Here is a 21,953-nt window from a genome sequence, read left to right as displayed (position 1 = left end):
TGGATAGCACACTGCATCCATTTCTGCTACAAGCACAATGAGAAACCAACCCCTTAGGGGGTCAGAACACATTCAGCTAGGGCAACATCTACCTCTACAGCATTTCCCAGGGGAGTCCCTGCCAGGAACATCCTGGAAGCTGCTACCTAGAGTTCTGTACACACCTTCACCAAGCATTACCACCTGCCTGTCTTTTCCAAATCCAGGACAGGTTTTGCTGCAGCAGTCCTGCAAGGCATACTAACCAACCCTAACTCGTCTTGACTGCCTCCACCCTTCTTCGGCTTTGGGAATCCACCCAAGTGTAATGACTGCAACAGTAAAACACGAAGAACATAGTACAGATGTGTACACTTACCATAAATGTAGATGTTCGAGTGTATTCACTGTTGCAGTCCTGGTTTTCCTCCCTCCAGCCCCCTGTTTTTCTCTCTATGCCTATTACTCAACCCTTCTGGGGTATTGGTATTTACTTTTTGCTGGTGGTGTTTCCCCCCACCATAATTTAGCTCCCTATTTGGGTGGCAAGAAAAACTGATGTAATGGCGTCAGCTGCCTGTTTTTATACCCCTGACATCAGTCCTGGAGCAACAACATCCGACGCAGAAATAGTAAGTCTCTGGTATTCAGACCGACTAAGGGCTACCTGCAGGCAGGTGACCTAAGTGTGATGACTGCAACAGTGAATACACTCGAACATCTATATTTATGGTAAGTGTACACAACTGTACTTTCTTGTAGAATAACTGTCTAAATGTTAAACTTTGTCTGTGGGAAATAGGCAGAACTTAAATTAGTGACCAGTGTGACAAAGCAGATGGTATGGAGTATATGGTAGGAAGGATGAGCTGAGAGGGAAAATATTAAGTACAATTCGTGTTGTAATGAATGCAAAAGTGAAGATGTTTATTGTATGCTGTTTATAGTTACTGTGCTGTTTAAGATGCCTTCACATTCAAGGTGCTGCTGTGCTGTACCAGTTGGCAAGTAAAACAAAGTCTGAAGTGTTATGTTACTTGAAAGCTTGCATTGTTTCAAAGTCTGTTTTGTAGTTCGTTCTTTGGGTGGGATTATTGAAATTTGTTTTTTTTTTTTTTTGTAGTTTGCAGTGAACATGTTCCGAACATTACCTCCTTCATCTAATCCAACAGGAGCTGAATTTGACCCAGAAGAAGATGAACCAACGTTAGAGGCTGCCTGGCCTCATCTGCAGGTACATTGAATTAATTCTGATATTAAATCTATTACATTTTAAGTAGCTTCATGTCTGACATCTTCACTTATGAGACATCCACTGAGTTATTCTCCTAGGAAGAAACATTTGGGGGGATTCACCACTTACACCTTTTGTAACCTTTCTGAATTCAAGAACAGTCCTGTTACATTGCTTATGCCCTCTATTCACTCAGAAAGGTTTAAGTGTACATGTAGTGATACATACACTTTGTGGTAACCTTTATGAATATTCTCATTTTTCTTATGTATTCTAGTTTATGAAGAAAAATGTCAAACTTTATTTTTAGTACCTGTGAAGGCTCATAATATTTATGAATTAATAATTTAATTGTTTTGTTATACTTTATTTGTTTTGCAAAGGCTTCACTATCTGTCTTCCAGTATTGTAGGCATTTCTTAGAAAATAGTGAACAAATGTGGCAGTGGGATATGGATAGTATCCTGAAAGTCATTGTACATGTGTAGTTTGTATTTGGCTGAAGCATAAATCAGAAGATTGAGCTTTGCATGCTAGCTTATGACCCAGGTAAGGTTGAAAGGTGTGGAGGCCTTTTTATTGGAACAGAAACATAATTGCTTGGGAGACTGATAATTTTCACTATGATCTGAAGGTGTACAGGTGAAGAGGAGAAAAAAACAGAATAGAAAGCCAGCTGTTTTTCTGTATTCCTGCAAGTTCTTGAGAGCAGTTTGGCAAGTCCTAAAGAAGCAGAATTTGACATGGAGGGATGAAAGAAAATTCATGATTTCTCTTTAGCATGCAAAGTCTACCAGTTTGTTAAACCTGTAGGTAATTCCAGAACTGGCACGGGTGAGAATTATTCCTCCTCTCCCCCCTGTAGAGAACTCTTCTCTTCATTATTTGAAACCACCAAAGGCAACTAGTTTCTAAAAGTAGATTGAGGAAGAGTTGCATGAAACTTTGATGGATTCCCTAACCTCCATTATTTTTGAGAGCTTTGTTTTCTGCTTTTCAGTTGGGGTCTGTTTCTGTATGAATTGTAAGTCAAGAAAGTGAGTACTATAGCTGGAGAAAGAGCAGTTATTTTCTCTGAAAAGGAAATATCTAGTGTTTGCTAGAGCTCATCAATCCACATTCTTGGATAAATTCTCCATCCTCTCCTCTTCTTTCATCTTAATAAAGGACACATTAGAAAGGCCAGATACACAACCATTTGCTTGTAGAGGTCCTGATTGGGTTGTTTGATCCCTCCAAGACTGTCTAGATTTATTTAAGACCCACAAGGCTGATCAGTTTTGTGCCATCTGAGTGGATCTAAAGATATTTTTGATAAATACAGCTAGAATGTCCTCCGCTCCTACACTTTTGACATTGAGGATTTAAATTGTGAAACCTGCATTGTTTTTACTAAGCATCAGTATTGTACTAAATTCAAGAACTGTTTGATGTTCCAGAAAGTTATTCTGAGGGAGCAAATGACTAGTTGGTAAAACTGCCCATAAATTAGGAACCACATGGGGAAGTACATTATTTCTTGTGTTGTCTTTTTTTTAGCAAATCGTGGCCCTTTTCCTTTTGTTCTGTTTTGGGGCAAGAGACAAGTCTGTCATCCAAGAAGCCATCAAGGACATCTTACTATGCAGCCTTGGCAGTCCCAGGATGAAACTTAAGCATTCCAGGGATGGGTATGAAATTAGTACAAGGAACCATTGCTTTTACAAGTGTTGAAACCCCTCAGACAACATTGTTGGCTTTACGATTAGCTATCTCCTTCTGTGTCCTTGGTCTCTGCTTGAGATGCATGAACAGGGTACATGCTTCATATTTGTCTTGGATAGGTGAATAGGCATCACATGCAGTTGTGATGTGGTTGATGCCTTCATGAGGGGGACAGCAGCTGTAGCTAGTGCTGTGTTGCAGTACCTGGCTGAGAACTCTGACTGGGAGTGAAGATGTCGAGCAAGCCCTTTTAGACAGTAATAGGTCAAGAAACTTTATTTGGATCTGTAACTCGGAATGTATTGTCAGGCTTGAAGAAGGAAATGAGTGATTCTAACCTAAAATAAATTATTCCGACCTCAGCTATAAAGTTTGCTAAGAACAGTTCTACAATAGAAGGAGAGTTTATGTAAAAAAGGACCCTTAAGACTCTAAACACACCCCACAAGTCATGTTCCACCACCACAACCAGCTTCTGTTTGCTGTTGGTAGGAAAAAACTTAAATCTGAAGTAGTTAATTTCATTTTATCTGCAACCTGTGGGTATTTGGATCCATATCGGATCCAAGCCGACAACTTTTCAAGCATCTGCTCCAAGCTCCTCCCCCTTACCCATAACCCATCACCATCTCCTACATTCCCCCAGATCTTGTTTGCCGCTTCGTGCATCAGCATCGTGATATCTGTAGATCCAAGTGTTGGTTGATTAATAAGTGCCTTTTTTGGTCGTTTTTTTTCTCCAGATAGTGAGCGTGTGTTGTCTTTTAGTTCCCTTTCCCCCACTAATCGTTCCTTTGTCGGTTATATAACAAAAAAAAAGTTTGTTGTAAAGTAGTCTAGTGCAGGCCCTCCCTACCCCTTAAGGGTGAGTATTTAGTGTGTCGGTCTTAAGTAGGTTGGCTGTGTTTGTAGTATGGCTGATCAGCCAAAACCTACCTTTAAGAAATGCACAGAGTGTGGCCATACGCTTTCATCGGCCAATGGTCACACTGTGTGTTGTTTGCCTGGGTGTTCCCCATCTATCTGTTCAGTGCAATGTGTGTGCCGGATTTAACCTCAGGGCCTTGAAAGAAAGGAAAGCCAAATTGGTTGCAAAAGGCTTCTACAGGTTTCCCTCTCTGGATTTATCGGCCTCAGCTCCTCCAGCAGCTGCTCAACCGCCCCCTCAGGCTGGGAACCACACTCCCACTAGACCTGTTGAAGGGGAGGCCAAAGGAAATGACAGGAAGAAAGATGACAGAGACATGAGGGGAGGATAGACCCTGTAAAAGGTCTCCAGAGCAGGAGCCCTTCCCTATCCCGCCTTCCAAAGTGTCGAGCCCTACGTCTCCTTGGCTCCACTCCCTGAGGTTCTCCCCGGAGCCGATGGAGCCCTTGGATCCGTGGCCTTCATCTAGGTCGTCGCAACGGCTAGCCAGATCCGAGTCGGTCGCCTCCTCGCGTTCTACTCGGAGTCTATCGGAATTGGATATGGACAGGATGATGAGATTTATTCGGACCCAAATCCAGATGGGAGTCTTGCCAGGCCCCTCTCCCTCTGGAGGCGGGACTTCCATGCCCTTCTTTTATCCAATTTCTCCTTCCTTGATCCGGCCTGCGGTTTCGGGGTTTATGGGGTTTCAGCACCGACAGTTCCTCCAACCTCGACTCCGACGATTACCTTAAGATCCTCAGCTCCGACTAGTTTGGATCCGAGCAACTCTTGGGGCCAAGGACAGGGAGTCGGATCCGAGGGAATGGAGGTGTCTTTGGCTCTGACTTTGTCGGATCTGAGCCATTCCTTCGGCACCCCTGCCACTCCTGCCTCGGCCCCGATCCTCACGGTGGACCCGGGGAGAGATGTCCTTCATGGATGCATCTGCAGTCATAACAAGTGGGTTGTCCTGTCGTCAGGCAGCCCTGCAGTCGGCCGGATTCCAAAGTCCGGGTCCGGCTTCGGCTGATGTCGCACTCCACCCGACGTCATCTCTGTTGGTCTTCGGGTATAAAAGCATCAGCCGACGCCATTTTCCTCAGTCTTTCTTGCCGCGTGGCGCCCGAAGCAGAAGCTGTTCGCAAGTGCCGGTCGGTCAGATCCAGAGATTACTTCTACCGAATACTACTTCGAAGACTTCTAAAGCTAAGTACCCCGTTGGGGACTCTTTCTTGCCTCAGCCGATGTCAGAAAAAGTTAACAATTGTTTAACCTGTGGGAAACAAATACCTCATAAAGATTTCCACTCTTACTGTCTGCCTTGTTTAGGCCCAGCCCACGACGTAGCAGCCTGTTCGGCCTGTGCCTCTTTCAACCGACGAACGCTTAGGCGTCGATCGGAGTTTGCAGAACAGTTTTTCGGTTCTGATTTTGCGTACATTATGCCGTCGGATCCTCCGACTACCCCCAAAAAACGCAAAGATAAAGACCGACACTCGCGGTCCGCGGTTTCGGCCGAAACCACGGTAAAGCAAACCGCGAGTGTCTCGGTTTCGGCTGAAACCGAGAAAACTGATCAAAGTACAGCTGAACCTATTCTTACAACTGAGGCCCCTGCTACAACTCTTGAATCGACCTCAGAAATTTTACCCACTACGGTGGTTGACTTATCAGACACCATTCCCTTGGATGTCTCTACCCCAGCACGTGGTGCTGCTAGGCCTCCAGCTGCCATGTCCATTAAGGCCTTCGCCAGGGCTAAAGCAGCCAAGACTTCTAAAACAGTGCCTGTTAAACCCCCCACATCCAGGCCCTCTTCTAGTTCTCAAATGCTTTCTTTGGCAGAAGATTTAATTTCTTTAATTAGAGGATCTCAGTCTCACCCAGACAGGGCCTCTCAGCCCCCAGAGAAGAGACCTAGGGCAGAGCCCCCTGAGCCAGTGTCTTCTGATGATTCTGCTGATGAATCAGACATAACTGACCAGCCTGAGGCTCCCTTCTCCAATTTTGAAGATTCTGATGCTGAAGAATCCATTCCAGCTGCTTCCCCACCAGAAGAATTCTCCTTTGGGGAAACCTTGCATGCCATGCGAGAACAGTTCCAATGGCAGCAACAGGATTTTTCAGACTCCAGAAAAAGACTTAGGACCTTTCTGCACCTCCCACAGCACAGGCCCTTAGCTATACCTCCTGTTCTCTCTGTGGTGGATGATGCTTTCAATACCAAGAGTTTATGCTTGATCAGTTAACTAAAAAACTAACCACTGATGAATCTCTTGATAAGAAATATGTATTAGAGATGGTAAATAACATACAACAGGTTAGCAACCATTCCTTAAAATGTGGCTATGATGCACTGGAGGCTTCATTTAGATCAGCCATGACAGGCACAGTGATAAGAAGGCATGCATGGCTAAAAGAACAAGCTTTACCGGATCATGTTAAAGCTAAGTTGCTAGATGCTCCTATGGACAAGACAAGTTTGTTTGGTACACCTGCCCAGCAGGTTATGAAGAAAATGGAAGAAAAGGCAAAATCTGTTCAAACTGTTAAAGATTTCTTGCAGGTTCAACCCCAAGGTTTAGCAGGAACTGGCCTGCCAAAATTGGTCCTTTCCTGACTCCACAAAATTTCAAAGGGGCAGGAATAGACGCTCCAGAGGCAGAAACCAATCCAGAGGAGGTGCCTACAGAGGACGACAGTGGCAAGGTAACAACAGAGGCACAGACACAGCCACTGCCACTACATCAGCACAACCACAGTGACTTAATCCTAAATCCGCCTACCAGGGAACAAATAGCAGCTCCTCTAGGCGGAAAGTTAACCTTATTTTCAAAGAACTGGCACTACATAACAAAAGACAAGTGGATTTTACAAACCATAGATCAAGGTTACGGTTTCACTTCCACACTTTACCAGTCAAAGAGGAATGCCAAATCTACCTCCAAATCAAAAACAGAGGCTCTACGCCAGATAATGGAGTTAGCAAACATGAGAGCTGTGGAAAGAGTGCCAACAGCAGAACAAGGAAAGGGTTCTACTCCAGACTATTCCTAGTTCCAAGAAAGGAAAAAGTTGGAGACCAATTCTCGACCTGTCCACCTTAAATACATACATCATTGTCCCAAAATTCAAAATGCTGACCCTACAGCAACTTCTTCCCATGCTGGGCAAGGAGTCTTGGCTGGTAACTCTAGATCTCAAGGAGGCATACCTGCACGTCCCCATTCGACCAATCTGCAGAAGATACCTCAGATTTCTTGCAGGATCAGAGCACTATCAATTCTCAGCATTGCCCTTTGGCTTATCTACTGCCAGAGTATTCACAAAATGCCTGGCATCAGTAATCGCCCATTGCAGACTACAGGGAATTCAAATTTACCCATACCTGGACGACTGCCTGCTACAAGGGGACAACAAAAGCAAGCTGACAACAGATTTACAAAGGGTCATTTACTTGCTACAAGGACTGGGATACACAGTCAATTTACAAAAGTCAAGGCTGATACCATCCCAAACAAGGACGTTCTTGGCCGCGGAATTGGACACAGTACAACAAATGGCATTCCTGACTACAGAAAAACAAAAAGAACTTCCTCTTTACTTCTTGGCACTAACAAAATTGAACAAGTTAACAGCAAGAAAAGTTCTGCAGGCCTTGGGCTTCATGGCATCATGCATAATCTTGGTCCCATTTGCCAGACTACATATGAGGAAACTACAGTGGTACCTAAAGAATTTATGGTCCCAACACAGACACAGTCTAGAAACAGAAATCCCACTAATTCCATGCTTAAAACAGGAGTTCCTATGGTGGGCTCAGGCATGCCAGTCAAACCCAGGCCTACCCTTTCGCAGATGTCAACCAAGCCAGACCATCACAACAGACGCTTCAGACCTAGGATGGGGGCCCACATGCTGGACAAATGCGTGCAAGGATTGTGGACACAGGATCAACTTCGCCTGCACATCAATCTAAAAGAAATGCTGGCAGTAAAACTGGCAATCCAAAAGTTCAAACCATTTCTCAAAGAGGGCCAGTTGATGATAAGGACAGACAACACCACAGTCATGTGGTACATCAACAAACAGGGAGGCACTCATTCATACCCCTATGCAGAATGACCTTGGAGCTGTGGACCCTGGCACTCAGCTACAACATTCAGTTACAGGCAATATTTGTACCGGGAAAGACAATACTCTAGCAGACATATTAAGCAGAACCACTTCGGATGCCCACGAATGGAAGCTGCACCCGGACATCTTCAAGACCATCTCAAAGAAATGGGGAATGCCACAGATAGACCTATTCGCATCACCTCTCAATCACCAGCTCAAAAATTCTGCACAAGGACATTCCACCCACTAGCATGGAAAGTGGACTCACTCTCCTTCAACTGGAAAGGCCTAACAGCATATGCATTCCCACCTCTTCCTTTGATACACAAGGTACTACTAAAAATCAAGGAAGAACGTCCAAGGATAATCCTGATAGCTCCAAACTGGCCAAGACAGCACTGGTACCCACTACTGAAGAGCATGTCTCGAACAAAATGTGGCCAATACCTCTGATGCCTTTGATGTTAACTCAGAACAACTACAGCATCATACATCCAAACCTAAAACGCTGCAACTGACTGCATGGAACATCACATAACAGCAGCTAATCCAGAACTTTCCCAAAGAGTTAAAGACATTATTCTTGAAGCACGCAGACCTTCAACAAGAAGGAACTATGCTGGAAAATGGAAAAGGTTTGTCATTTGGAGTACGGAAAGAGGAAAAGATGTGTCAAACATAGATATGCCTAACATTCTGGAGTATCTGGCGAACTTCTTCATTCAGGCCTGTCCTACTCCTCCATCAAGATACATGCATCAGCTATTTCAGCAGAATACAGCTTTGATCCACCTGTTTTTTCGCACCCTTTGCTCAGGCAGTTCCTCAGAGGTATCAAGAATGTAAAACTTCCAAGGAAACCACCATTACCAGCTTGGGATTTAAACTTTGTGCTAGAAAAGTTGACACTATCACCCTTTGAACCAGCAGCAACAGCAGACCTACAACACCTGTCATGGAAAACTGCTTTCCTACTGGCAATAACTTCAGCAAGGAGGGTTTCAGAACTACAGGCCTTAATGGCAGTGCAACCCTTCCTAATCTCCCACCAAGATAGAGTGTCCATGAGGACTAATCCTACATTTATGCCCAAGGTGGTATCCAGAGTGTCTTTGAACCAGGCAATCCACCTACCTACCTTCTTTCCCAACCCACAAAACAGAGGGGAAAGAATACTGCATACCTTGGATGTACATAGACAGCTACGCTACTACTTGGACAGATCGAAAGACAGCAGAAAGACTGACCAACTTTTTGTAGCCTATGCAACAGGAAGGGAAGGAAAAGCTATTTCCAAACAGACAATCTCCAAATGGATAGGAAACTGCATAAGATACTGTTACTCCTTCCATGGAAAACCAATTCCACAGAACATAAGACCTCATTCTACAAGGGCAACAGCCACTACCACAGCCTTCTTACGAGGTGGCAACCAAAGACATTATTGAGGCGGCTACTTGGACCTCCGTGCATACATTTGCCAAGCATTATAATTTGCCTCTATATTCCAGATCCCGAGCAGGGTTTGCCACTGCTGTACTGCAAGGGATCCTAAACACACCATAATCTACTTTTATCCTCCTCCCCTAGTTGGCTATGGTATTCTACCCACTTGTTATGACTGCAGATGCATCCATGAAGGACATAGTACAGTTTTGTACCTACCATAAATGTAGATGTCCAAACTGGATAGCATCTGCAGTCAGGATTACCCTCCCTCCTTCCCCTCTGTGGTACTCCTAGGGTGTTTACCCTCCTAATAGCTAGCTGTTGGGGAGTCTTTATGGTGTATTTGTTTGTATATATGTACATATATGCTTATTGCTGTGTTTACCTCTATCTATTTGGAAACATTGGCATCTATCCAAATTTTAGCCTGCAAGAGGGCTACTGGCATCTGGGGCAAGAAACACTGAGGAAAATGGCGTCGGCTGATGCTTTTATACCCGAAGACCAACAGAGATGACGTCGGGTGGAGTGCGACATCAGCCGAAGCCGGACCCGGACTTTGGAATCCGGCCGACTGCAGGGCTGCCTGACGACAGGACAACCCACTTGTTATGACTGCAGATGCTATCCAGTTCGGACATCTACATTTATGGTAGGTACAAAACTGTACTTTATCTCCTTGTTGGGTGCTAAGGAGGTATGCTCTCCATCGGCGTTCGACATGTTGGAGAAGGTTCTCTCCCAAGGATTGAGACCCCAGCCTATTTCCTTGGATTCGGTTACGACTCCCTTCAGCTTGTCCCAGGGACAGCTCATGCTAGAGGACCCCCAGGCGGTTCCCCTGGAGGGAACCCCCCGTGGCTCACGAGCCCTCTTCAGAGAGTCCTACTGAAGAGGGTGCCCATAAGCACACGTGTAAAAGGAGGCACCTTGACTCCCCTCCAGTCCTTGACAGAAGACACTGACTTAGATGATGGTGAAGGTTCCCCCAGGTCACCTCCCGAGGATGTCTTCTTTAGAGACTTCATGGAGATCCTCCGCCAGAGGGGAGGTTGGTCAGCCCCAAAACCTACGGATGAGTCATTGTTCCTGGAGGCTTTTTGCACGGGTCCATCTATGTCCTGGGTGTCCCCTCCTACAGATACCTCGGTGGATCTTATCACCACACGGGCATGGAAGGAGCCTGACACCATAGATACCAAAACGCCCGGACGGGATTCTCTCTCCACTCTGAGACAGACAGGACTGGTATAAAGGATCCCCTGTGGATGCTGTGGTTGTTGCAGCAGCCATCTAGATGGAACTGAGACAGGAGAGTTCCGGACAAGGAGTCCAGGACAGTGGATAGATTTGGGAAGCGAGTATATTCTTCAGCTACGTTTTCCATCCGAGCACTGAACTATTTGGCACACGTTATACGACTGCAGAGAGATTTAGTCACAGGGTTAGCTGAGTCGACCCAGAGTCCTTGTCGCCGGAGGATAAGCGTCTGTTTTCCGTGAAGATGTCAACTATCGAACACGTCTATGCGCCTCCTTTCCCATGCTACGGAAGGAGCGACTGGGACTGGCGTGGCTATGAGGCAACATGATGTTCATCGTGCATACAGCTGCAGTAATCACAGATGGGTTCTCTGCCGTCAGGCGGTCCCTCGGTCGGCCGAATTCCAAAGTCTTGGTCCGGCGTCGGTTGTTGTCGCTTTCTCTTCTGACATCAGTGAGGCCAGAGTATATAAGACACAGCCGACGCCATGATGTCCTTCAAGGATGCATCTGCAGTCCTTACAAATGGGTTGTCCTGTCGTCAGGCAGCCCTTCGGTCGGCCGGATTCCAAAGTCTGGGTCTGGCCTCGGCTGGTGTCGCACTTCACCCGACGTCATAGCTGCAGTTATTCGGGTATAAAGGCATCAGCCGACGCCATTTTCCTCAGTCTTTCTTGCCGCGTGGCGCCCGAAGCAGAAGCTGTTCGCAAGTGCCGGTCGGTCAGAACCAGAGATTACTACCGAATACTACTAATGAAGACTTCTAAAAAGCTAAGTACCCCGTTGGGGACTCTTTCTTGCCTCAGCCGATGTCAGAAAAAGTGAATAACTGTTTAACTTGTGGGAAACAAATATCTCATAAAGATTTCCACTCTTACTGCTTACCTTGTTTAGGCCCAGACCACGACGTAGCAGCTTGTCTAGCCTGTGCTTCTTTTAACCGGTGGACGCTTAGACGTCGGTCGGAATTTGCTGAGGAGTTTTTCGGCTCCGATTTTGCTTATATTATGCCGTCGGATCCTCCGACCGCAAATATCTAAAAAAACGCAAGGAAAAGGACCGACACTCGCGGTCCGCGGTTTCGGTAAGCCAACCGCGAGTGTCTCGGTTTCGGCTGAAACCGAGCAAGCGGTTCTTCCTTCAGCCAAAAACTTACCTTCTACCGAGGCCTCTTCCAACCTGGTGGAATCGGCTTCTGAATTCCCACCTGCTGTTGCAGTTTCTCAGGAATTATCAGACACTATTCCCTTGGATATTTCAACCCCTGCACGTGGAGCTGCTAGGCCACCTGCAGCCATGTCCATTAAGGCCTTTGCCAGGGCTAAAGCAGCTAAAGCTACTAAATCTGTGCCTGCTAAGACCCCCTCTCTCAGGCCTAGCTCTAGTTCACAAATGCTTAGTTTAGCAGAGGATCTCATTTCTTTAATCCGGGGATCCCAACCTCAACCAGACAGGGCCTCTCAACCACCTCCAGAGAAGAGGCCTAGAGCAGAGCCCCCTGAGCCAGTTTCTACAGATGATTCTTCGGATGATTCAAATGATACAGACCCTCCAGAGGCTCCTTTCTCCCCTTATGAAGACTCTGATGCTGAAGAGTCCATCCCTTCTGCCTCTCCGCCTGAGGAATTTTCTTTTGGGGAAACCTTGCATGCTATGAGGGAACAATTTCAGTGGCAGGGCCAGGATTTTTCAGATTCCAGAAAGAGGCTTTGAACCTTTCTGCATTTACCACAACATAGGCCTTTAGCCATACCTCCAGTTCTTTCTGTTGTAGATGATGCATTTAATGATGCTTGTACTGCTCCTGATTCTCTACCTCCGGCCCCTGCTAAGCCCGATAGGTACTACAGGGTCCCGGACACGCATTACCACTTGTATAAGGCTCCTTTTGCAGATCCCGAGACTATCTCCCAAGGACCTAAGGCTGTAGCAGCTACCTCTGCCAAAACCCTCCCTCTGAAAGGGAATCCAGATCCTTAGAGATGGGGTAAAAAGTTTACACTTCTGCTACTCTTTCAGCTAGGGCCTTGAACTGTCAATTTCACATGATCCAGTATCAAGAATTTATGCTAGACCAGTTAACCAAAAAATTGTCCTCGGATGAAACATTAGACAAAAAATCTGTACAGGAAATGGTACATAACATTCAGCAAGTCAGTAACCATTCTTTAAAATGCGGCTATGATGCACTGGAGGCTTCCTTTAGATCAGCCATGACTGGCACAGTTATCAGAAGGCATGCATGGTTAAAAGAGCAGGCCTTACCAGACCATGTCAAATCAAAACTATTAGATGCTCCTATGGATAAGATCAATTTGTTTGGCTCTCCTGCACAACAAGTGCTGAAGAAGATGGAAGAGAAGGCAAAATCTGTCCAAACAGTGAAAGATTTCTTACAGGTCCAACCTCCAAGGTTTAGCAGGAATTGGTCCTCCAAGAATTGGTCCTTTCCAGACTCCTCCAGAACTCAGAGAGGCAGGAATAGGCGTTCAAGAGGCAGAAGCCAATCCAGGGGTGCCTACAGGGGACGCCAGTGGCAGGGTAACAACCAGCGAGATACAGCCACAGACACAGCCACCACCGCAACTACAGGGCAATCACAGTGACTTGGCTCTGGCACCGCCTACCAGGGAACAACTAGAAGCACCCTTAGGCGGGAAGCTAGCCTTATTTTCAACAAACTGGCATTACATCACAAGAGACAAGTGGATTTTGCAGACAATAGAACAAGGTTACAGGTTTCACTTCCATAGTCTACCAGGGAAGAGAGGAATGCCAAACCTGCCTCCAAATCAAAAGGCAGAAGCTCTAAAACAAATATCTCAATTATTAAGGATGAGAGCTGTGGAAAAGGTACCATCTATGGAGCAAGGAAAGGGATTTTACTCCAGACTCTTCCTGGTACCAAGAAAAGAGAGCAAATGGAGACCTATTCTCGACCTGTCCGCTTTAAACACATTCCTCATTGTTCCAAAATTCAAAATGCTGACTCTACAGCAGCTTCTTCCCATGCTGGGCAAGGAGTCTTGGCTGGTAACTCTAGATCTCAAGGAGGCATACCTGCACGTCCCCATACGACCAAATTGCAGAAGATACCTCAGATTTCTTGCAGGATCAGAGCATTATCAATTCTCAGCATTGCCCTTTGGCTTATCTACTGCGCCCAGAGTGTTCACGAAATGCCTGGCATCAGTAATTGCTCATTGCAGGCTTCAGGGAATCCAAATCTACCCTTACCTGGACGACTGCCTGATACAAGCGGACAACAAAAACAAGCTAGCAGAAGACTTGCAAAGGGTCATTTACCTACTACAAGCCCTGGGATATACAGTCAATATAAAAAAGTCAAGGCTGATACCATCCCAAAGGATAACCTTTTTGGGTGCAGAGCTGGACACATCAAAACAAATGGCATTCCTAACAGTAGAAAAACAGAAGCAACTACCTCTCTACTTCTTGGCATTAACAAAGCAGGACCATCTAACAGCAAGAAAAGTCCTGCAAGCCTTGGGCTTCATGGCATCCTGCATAATATTGGTACCACATGCCAGACTGCATATGAGAAAGTTACAGTGGTACCTAAGGAATTTATGGTCTCAACACAAGCACAGCCTAGAAACTCAAATTCCAATAATTCCATGCCTGAAGCAAGAATTCCTATGGTGGGCTCAGGCCTGTCAGACAAACACAGGATTGCCCTTCCACAACACTCAGCCAAGCCAAACCATCACGACGCCTCAGACCTCGGTTGGGGGGCCCACATGCTGGACAAGTGCATTCAAGGTTTATGGACTCCAGACCAGCTGCACCTACACATAAATCTAAAGGAAATGCTGGCAGTAAAACTGGCAATTCAGACATTCAGACCATTTCTCCGACAAGGTCAATTGATGATAAGGATAGACAACACCACAGTTATGTGGTACATCAACAAACAGGGAGGCACACATTCGTACCCTCTATGCCGGATGGCACTGGACCTCTGGAATGTGGCCCTGAGCTACAACATTCAGTTACAAGCAATGTTTGTACCAGGAAAAGAAAACATTCTAGCAGACATATTAAGCAGGACTACCACGGATGCCCACGAATGGATGCTGCATCCGGACATCTTCAAAACCATTACAAGAAAATGGGGACTCCCAGAAATAGACTTATTTGCATCCCCACACAATCACCAGCTACAGAAATTCTGCACAAGGACGTACCACCCACTTGCTTGGAAGGTGGACTCCCTATCTTTCAGCTGGAAAACCCTGACAGCATATGCATTCCCACCACTTCCTTTGATGCACAAGGTGCTATTGAAGATCAAAGAGGACCGTCCAAGGATCATTCTGATAGCTCCAGACTGGCCAAGACAACATTGGTACCCATTACTGAGGAGCATGTCTCGGGAACAAATGTGGCCCCTACCCCTGGTTCCCTTGCTGTTAACACAGAACAACTACAACATCCTGCATCCAAACCTGAAAACGCTGCAGCTGACTGCCTGGAACATTGCATAAGGCCAATTAACCCAAATTTATCCCAAATGGTTAAAGACATTATCCTGGAGGCTCGCAGACCCTCAACAAGGAAAAATTATTCAGCAAAATGGAAAAGATATCTCATTTGGAGTACTACAAAAGGAGAAGATGTGTCACTGGTAAACATAGCCAACATCCTGGAATACTTGGCAGAGCTCTTCCACAAAGGCCTGTCCTATTCCTCCATTAAGATTCATGCATCAGCTATTTCAGCAGAATACGACTTGGATCCTCCAGTCTTCTCACATCCTCTGCTCAGGCAGTTTCTGAGAGGAATTAAAAATGTAAAACCTCTTAGGAAACCACCATTGCCAGCATGGGACTTGAACTTTGTGCTAGAAAAATTGACACTTCCTCCTTTCGAACCAGCAGCAACAGCAGAATTACAGTACTTATCATGGAAAACTGCTTTCCTGCTGGCAATCACTTCAGCAAGAAGGGTATCTGAGCTACAGGCATTAATGGCAGTACAACCCTTCCTGATCTTCGATCCAAGATAGAGTGTCCATGAGAACAAATCCTACTTTTATGCCTAAGGTGGTCTCCAGAGTATCTTTAAATCAGGCTATCCATCTACCTACATTCTTCCCCAACCCACAGAACAGGGGAGAAAGACTGTTGCATACCTTGGATGTACATAGACAATTACGCTACTACCTGGACAGGACCAAGGGCAATAGAAAAACTGACCAGCTACTGGTAGCATATGCAACAGGAATGGAAGGAAAAGCAATTTCAAAACAGACAATCTCCAAGTGGATAGGAAATTGCATCAGATTTTGTTACTCCTACCATGGAAAGAAAACTCCAGAAAACATCAGGCCTCACTCTACAAGGGCTACAGCCACTACCGCAGCTTTCCTACGAGGAGTGGCTACCAAGGACATTTTAGAGGCTGCTACTTGGAGCTCCGTGCATACATTTGCCAAGCATTATAATTTACCTTTATACTCTAGATCCCGAGCAGGTTTTGCCACTGCTGTTTTGCAAGGGATCTTAACTACACCATAACTTCTTTTTTCCTCCTCCCCCAGTTTGGCTATGGTATTCTACCCATTTGTAAGGACTGCAGATGCATCCTTGAAGGACGTAGTACAGTTTTGTACCTACCATAAATGTAGATGTCCGATAGGAATGCATCTGCAGTCAGGATTACCCACCCACCTTTCCCCTCTGTGGTACTCCTAGGGTATTTGTCCATCTTATAGCTAGCTGGGGGAATCTATTATGGTGTATTTGTTTGTATATATGTACATACATGCTTATTTTTTGTGTTTGCTCTCTACTATTTGGAATCATTGGCATTTATCCAAATTTAGCCTTCCTAGAGGGCACCTGGCATCTGGGGCAAGAAACACTGAGGAAAATGGCGTCGGCTGATGCCTTTATACCCGAATAACTGCAGCTATGACGTCGGGTGAAGTGCGACACCAGCCGAGGCCAGACCCAGACTTTGGAATCCGGCGGACCGAAGGGCTGCCTGACGACAGGACAACCCATTTGTAAGGACTGCAGATGCATTCCTATCGGACATCTACATTTATGGTAGGTACAAAACTGTACTTTCTTCAGTCTTTTTTGCTGCGCGGTGCCCGAAGCAGAAGCAGTTCGCAAGTGCCGGTCGGCCAGCTCCTGAATTACGAAAATTTTGGAAACCGAAGTCTTCATTAAAGCTAAGTACCCCGTTGGGGAACCTTTTCTTGCCTCAGACCGATGTCAGAAAAAGTTAATAATTGTATTTCTTGTGGGAAGCAAATACCGCATAAGGATTTCCATTCCCTCTGCATACCCTGTTTAGGCCCAGACCACGACGTCTCGGGCTGTCGCTTTTGCGCTACCTTCAATAAACGCACTATTAAGCGTCTGGCGGAGTTCGCCCAACACTATTTTGGTAAAGCTTTCGATTATAAGATGTCGTCGGACTCTCCGACTACCGTTTTGTCCAAAAAACGCAAGGAGAAGGACCGACATGCGAGGCCCGCGGTCCCCGCCGACACCATGCCAAAACAGGCTACACGTGGTCTGGTTCTCAGCGAGACGCCTTTGCAGTCCCTGATTACCGACGGCACTCCTTTGGCGGTGTCCTCTGTACCCGAGACCGCTGGGACCTCGACCCTTTCCCAGACTACAACCACCGAAGCCTTTGCTAATGTTGAGCCTACTAATGTGGACAGGTCCACTTCCTCCCATGGTGTCTTTAGACCCTCATCTTCTTTTTCTATTAAGGCCTTTACTAAATCCAAAGCAGCCAGGCATCCCAAGAGGCCTGTTGCACAAGGCCCATCCCCAGGCCCCATGCCTAAAAAACAGATGCTTAAAATGGCTGAGGATTTAATTACTCTTATCAGAGGTTCTCAACCCCCTCCAGACAAGCGACCCAGAGTGGAGGAAGATTCTCCCTCTTCTGATCAGGGATCCATTTTATCAGAACATTCTGATGTAGAGGAACACTCTTACTCCCCTTTTGGGGATTCGGATGCAGAGCAGTCCATCCCTTCTGTATCCCCTCCTGAGGATTTTTCCTTTGGGGAAACCTTGCACACCTTGAGGGAACACTTCCATTGGGAAGGCCAAGACTTTTTGGATTCTAAGAAAAGACTTGGGGAATTTCTTTTGTTACTTCAACACAGACCTCTGGCGATACCCCCTGTTTTGGACATACTTGATGATGTTTATTCGGAGGCTTGCCTTAACCCGGATTCTCTGCCTCCTGCACCAGTCAAACCTGATAGGTACTACAGAGTACCTAACTCTCACCAATTTCTCTTCAAAAGCCATAATGCTGACCCTGAAACCATTTCACAAGGCCCCAAGGGATTGAAGGCCTCCACTGCCAAGAAACCTCTTCCTGCAGAAAGAGAGTCAAGGTCTTTAGAAAGGTGGGGAAAAAAGGTATATACCTCGGCCACCCTAGCCATGAGGGACTTAAATTGTCAGTTTCATATGCTTAAATATCAACAGTTCCTGTTATCACAATTAAGGAATAAAATGTCTCAACCTGAACAACCAGATTTGAAGGAGTTACAGGATATATGATGCATAGTGCAGAGCAAGTGGGTAAACATACTTTACAATGTGGTTATGATGCCCTAGAGGCCTCAAGTAGAGCGGCTGCTACAGGATCAGTCATTCGCAGGCATGCCTAGCTTAGAGAACAAAACTTGCCTGATCATGTGAAAGCTAAACTTCTAGATGCTCCTTTACAAAAGGATGTGCTGTTTGGTACTAATGCTGAGGAGATACTTTGGAAAATGGAGGAAAAAGCCAAATCTATGCAAACTGTCAAAGCCTTTTTACAGGTCCAACCTCCACGTTTTAGCAGAAATTGGCCTTCAAAAAACTGGTCCTTTCCAGCCACTGGCAAGCCCCAAAGAGGTAGATACAGGCGCACAAGGGGCAGAGGGCAATCACAAGGATCATATAGAGGCCGACAATGGCAAACTCCAGCACCAAGAGGTGGTGAGGACAGTGCACAACAATACAGGAAGCAAACCCAATGACTCCCTCATTTCCATGCCAAGCATTTCTCAGCTGGCAGCACCTTTGGGAGGAAAACTAGCATTATTTGCAGGCAATTGGCATATTGTCACAACAGACAAATGGATCCTGGACATTATAAACAGAGGCTACAAATTTCAAATTCACACTCTTCCAAAAATGAGAGGCATGCCAAACCTGCCACTGAATCAAAGGGCAGAGGCACAACTACAAATTTCAAAACTCATAAGCATGAGAGCTATTCAAGAGGTACCTACTCACGAACAAGGTCAAGGTTTCTATTCAAGACTTTTTCTGGTACCAAGGAAAGGAACCGACTGGAGACCCATTTTGGACTTATCCATCCTAAACACATTTCTACTCGTACCAAAATTCAAGATGCTCACATTACAGCAACTTCTTTCCATGCTGGGCAAGGGGTTTTGGCTGGTAACATTGGACCTCAAGGAGGCATACCTGCATGTCCCAATCAGACAAAGCTGCAGAAGATACCTCAGATTTCTTGCAGGTTCAATCCACTATCAATTCTCTGCATTGCCCTTTGGCTTATCTACTGCACAAAGTGCCCGGCATCAGTGATTGCCTACTGCAGACTTCAAGGGATACAAATTTACCCTTATTTGGACGACTGCCTGATCCAAGCGGACAGCAAGCACATACTTCTGGAACATCTGGCATATGTGACACGGTTAATGCATGCTCTGGGATACACAATCAACAAAGAGAAATCAAGGCTAACACCATCTCAGAAAATAATTTTCCTGGGTGCCAACTTGGACAGAAACACCCAGATGGCCTACCTTACACCAGAAAAACAGGGGCAACTTTCTCAGTACTTCAAAATACTAGAAAAAAGTACCAGGCTTACTGCAAGGAAAATCCTGCAGGCTCTGGGATTCATGGCATCTTGCATTCTTTTAATCCCATGTGCAAAGCTGCATATGAGGAAACTTCAATGGTACCTAAAAAATCTATGGTCTCAACACAGTCACAGTTTGGAAACAATAATACCAATAATCCCATGTTTGCAAAAGGAATTTCTATGGTGGGCCCAAGCATGTCAAGCAAACACAGGCCTCCCATTCTGCAAGCCTCAAGCAAAGCAAGTTATCACAACAGACGCCTCAGATTACGCCTGGGGGGGCGCACATGACTGACAGGTGCATCCAGGGCAAATGGTCCCAAAAGGAAAAGCACCTTCACATCAATCAAAAAGAAATGCTAGCAGTAATATATGCAATTACAGCTTTCAAGGGCTTCCTGCATCCAGGACAATTACTAATAAGAACAGCCAACACCACAGTAATGTGGTACATAAACAAACAAGGAGGAACACATTCATACCCCTTGTGCAGACTAGCCATGACTCTTTGGAACTTGGCTCTGGAATGGCAAATCGAACTTCAAGCACAGTACCTGCCAGGATTGGAAAACACGCTGGCAGACAATTTAAGCAGAAATATGACAGATCCACACGAATGGAAGTTACATCCTCAGGTGTTTACTGAAATAATCCAAGCGCGGGGGAGGCCAGACATAGATCTTTTTGCCTCCCACAGGAATCATCAATTGGAAAAGTTTTGTTCGAGGACCTTTCATCCAAAGGCCTGGAGAGTGGACGCCCTTTCATTCAGTTGGACAGCATGGACAGTTTACGCATTTCCACCTCTGCCTCTTCTGCCCAAGGTACTTTTGAAAGCAAGAGCAGACAGACCGAAGATGATACTGATTGCTCCAGATTGGCCAAGGCAACACTGGTACCCACTGCTGAGGAGCCTAACACATACTCCCCCCTGGTCCCTGCCTCTTATGCCTCTACTGCTGACTCAGCACAGCTACAAAACTCTTCACAGTCAGCTGAAAACACTCAATCTCTCTGCATGGAAAATCCCTTAACACCACAACAGACCCTACTCTCCAAGGAGGTGCAGGATGTCATTTTGGAGGCCAGAAGGCCATCTGCTAGAAAAGCTTACTCCGCAAAATGGAAGCGGTTTTGTTCTTGGAATGAGAAAAAAGGCCAGGACCCTAGAAAACTGAACTTGCCTCAGGTATTACAGTACCTAGCTGAGCTGCTGAACAGTGGACTTTCATTTTCTTCCATAAAAATCCATGCCTCAGCCATTTCTGCAGAATTCAACACGGATCCTCCTTTATTTTCTCACCCACTCTTATGACAGTTCCTCAGAGGGGCTAAGAATATAAGACCACCAAGGAGACAACCAATACCAGCCTGGGATCGTAATTACATACTAGAAAAGTTAACATTGCCTCCTTTTGAACCAGCTGCCTCAACAGATTTGCAATATTTGTCCTGGAAAACTGCCTTCCTTCTGGCCATCACTTCAGCTCGTAGAGTTTCGGAACTACAGGCCCTCATGGCGGTGCAGCCCTTTCTCATTTTCCATTAGGACAGGGTTGTCCTTCATACCAACCCATCATTTATGCCTAAAGTGGTATCCAGGGTAGCCTTAAATCAAGCCATACACCTTCCTACCTTTTACCCCAATCCTCAAAACAAAGGGGAAAGGCTACTACATTCTTTAGACATCCATAGGCAGCTACGTTACTATTTGGACAGAACAAAGTCCTTCAGGAAATCAGAACAACTCTTTGTGTTCTATGCTGTAGGGGCTCAAGGGAAGCCAGTTTCCAAGCAGACTATTTCAAAGTGGATAGGCCACTGCATACGGTTTTGTTATTCCTATCATGGGAAATCTGTTCCTACAGGTATCAGATCACACTCCACCAGGGCCACAGCTACCTCTACAGCCTTCCTCAGAGGAGTTCCTACCAAAGATATTTTGGAGACAGCCACTTGGAGTTCTGTACATACCTTCACAAAACACTACCACCTGCCTTTATATTCCAGAACAATAGCAGGCTTTGCCACTGCTGTTTTGCAGGGCATTCTGGCTCAACCCAGTTCCTCCTAGTACCTACCACCCTGTGCGTAGCTTTGGGACTCTACCCATCTGTGATTACTGTAGCTGTGTGCACGATGAACATAGTACAGTTTTGTACCTACCATAAATGTAGATGTTCGAGTGCTAATACAGCTGCAGTACAGGTTTCCCTCCCTCCTTCCCCACTTGGTAAAGGCATGGGGCCTAACAACCCCTTCATACAACCTGACTGGGTTATCCTTCTTTGGTTTATTTGCTTGCAACCACTTATTTTGGATTATATTGCATTGCTTGTATATATACATATAAGCATAGTTTATGTATTGCCTTCCTTCTGGGGGCACCTGACATCTGGGGCAA

At 45.8% G+C, this 21,953-nt stretch overlaps 1 protein-coding gene across 5 annotated transcripts in view; it reads left to right on the top strand.

Annotated features, from left to right (window-relative positions):
• PPP2R5C (protein phosphatase 2 regulatory subunit B'gamma) overlaps positions 1–21,953 on the top strand; it is a 2,766,797-nt gene that overhangs the window by 855,785 nt on the left and 1,889,059 nt on the right. For all 5 annotated transcript variants that reach the window (XM_044074548.1, XM_044074546.1, XM_044074547.1 and 2 more), the window contains one exon: positions 1,103–1,213. In XM_044074548.1, the coding sequence (XP_043930483.1) occupies positions 1,103–1,213 (111 nt within the window). The remainder of the gene's footprint in view (positions 1–1,102; positions 1,214–21,953) is intronic.

Source organism: Protopterus annectens, chromosome 6.part0 (assembly GCF_019279795.1).
Source record: "Protopterus annectens isolate FY-2018-M chromosome 6.part0, PAN1.0, whole genome shotgun sequence".
Taxonomy (NCBI): domain Eukaryota; kingdom Metazoa; phylum Chordata; order Ceratodontiformes; family Protopteridae; genus Protopterus; species Protopterus annectens.
Note: the sequence above shows the minus strand (reverse complement) of the source record. Positions and strands in the feature narration are given on the sequence as shown.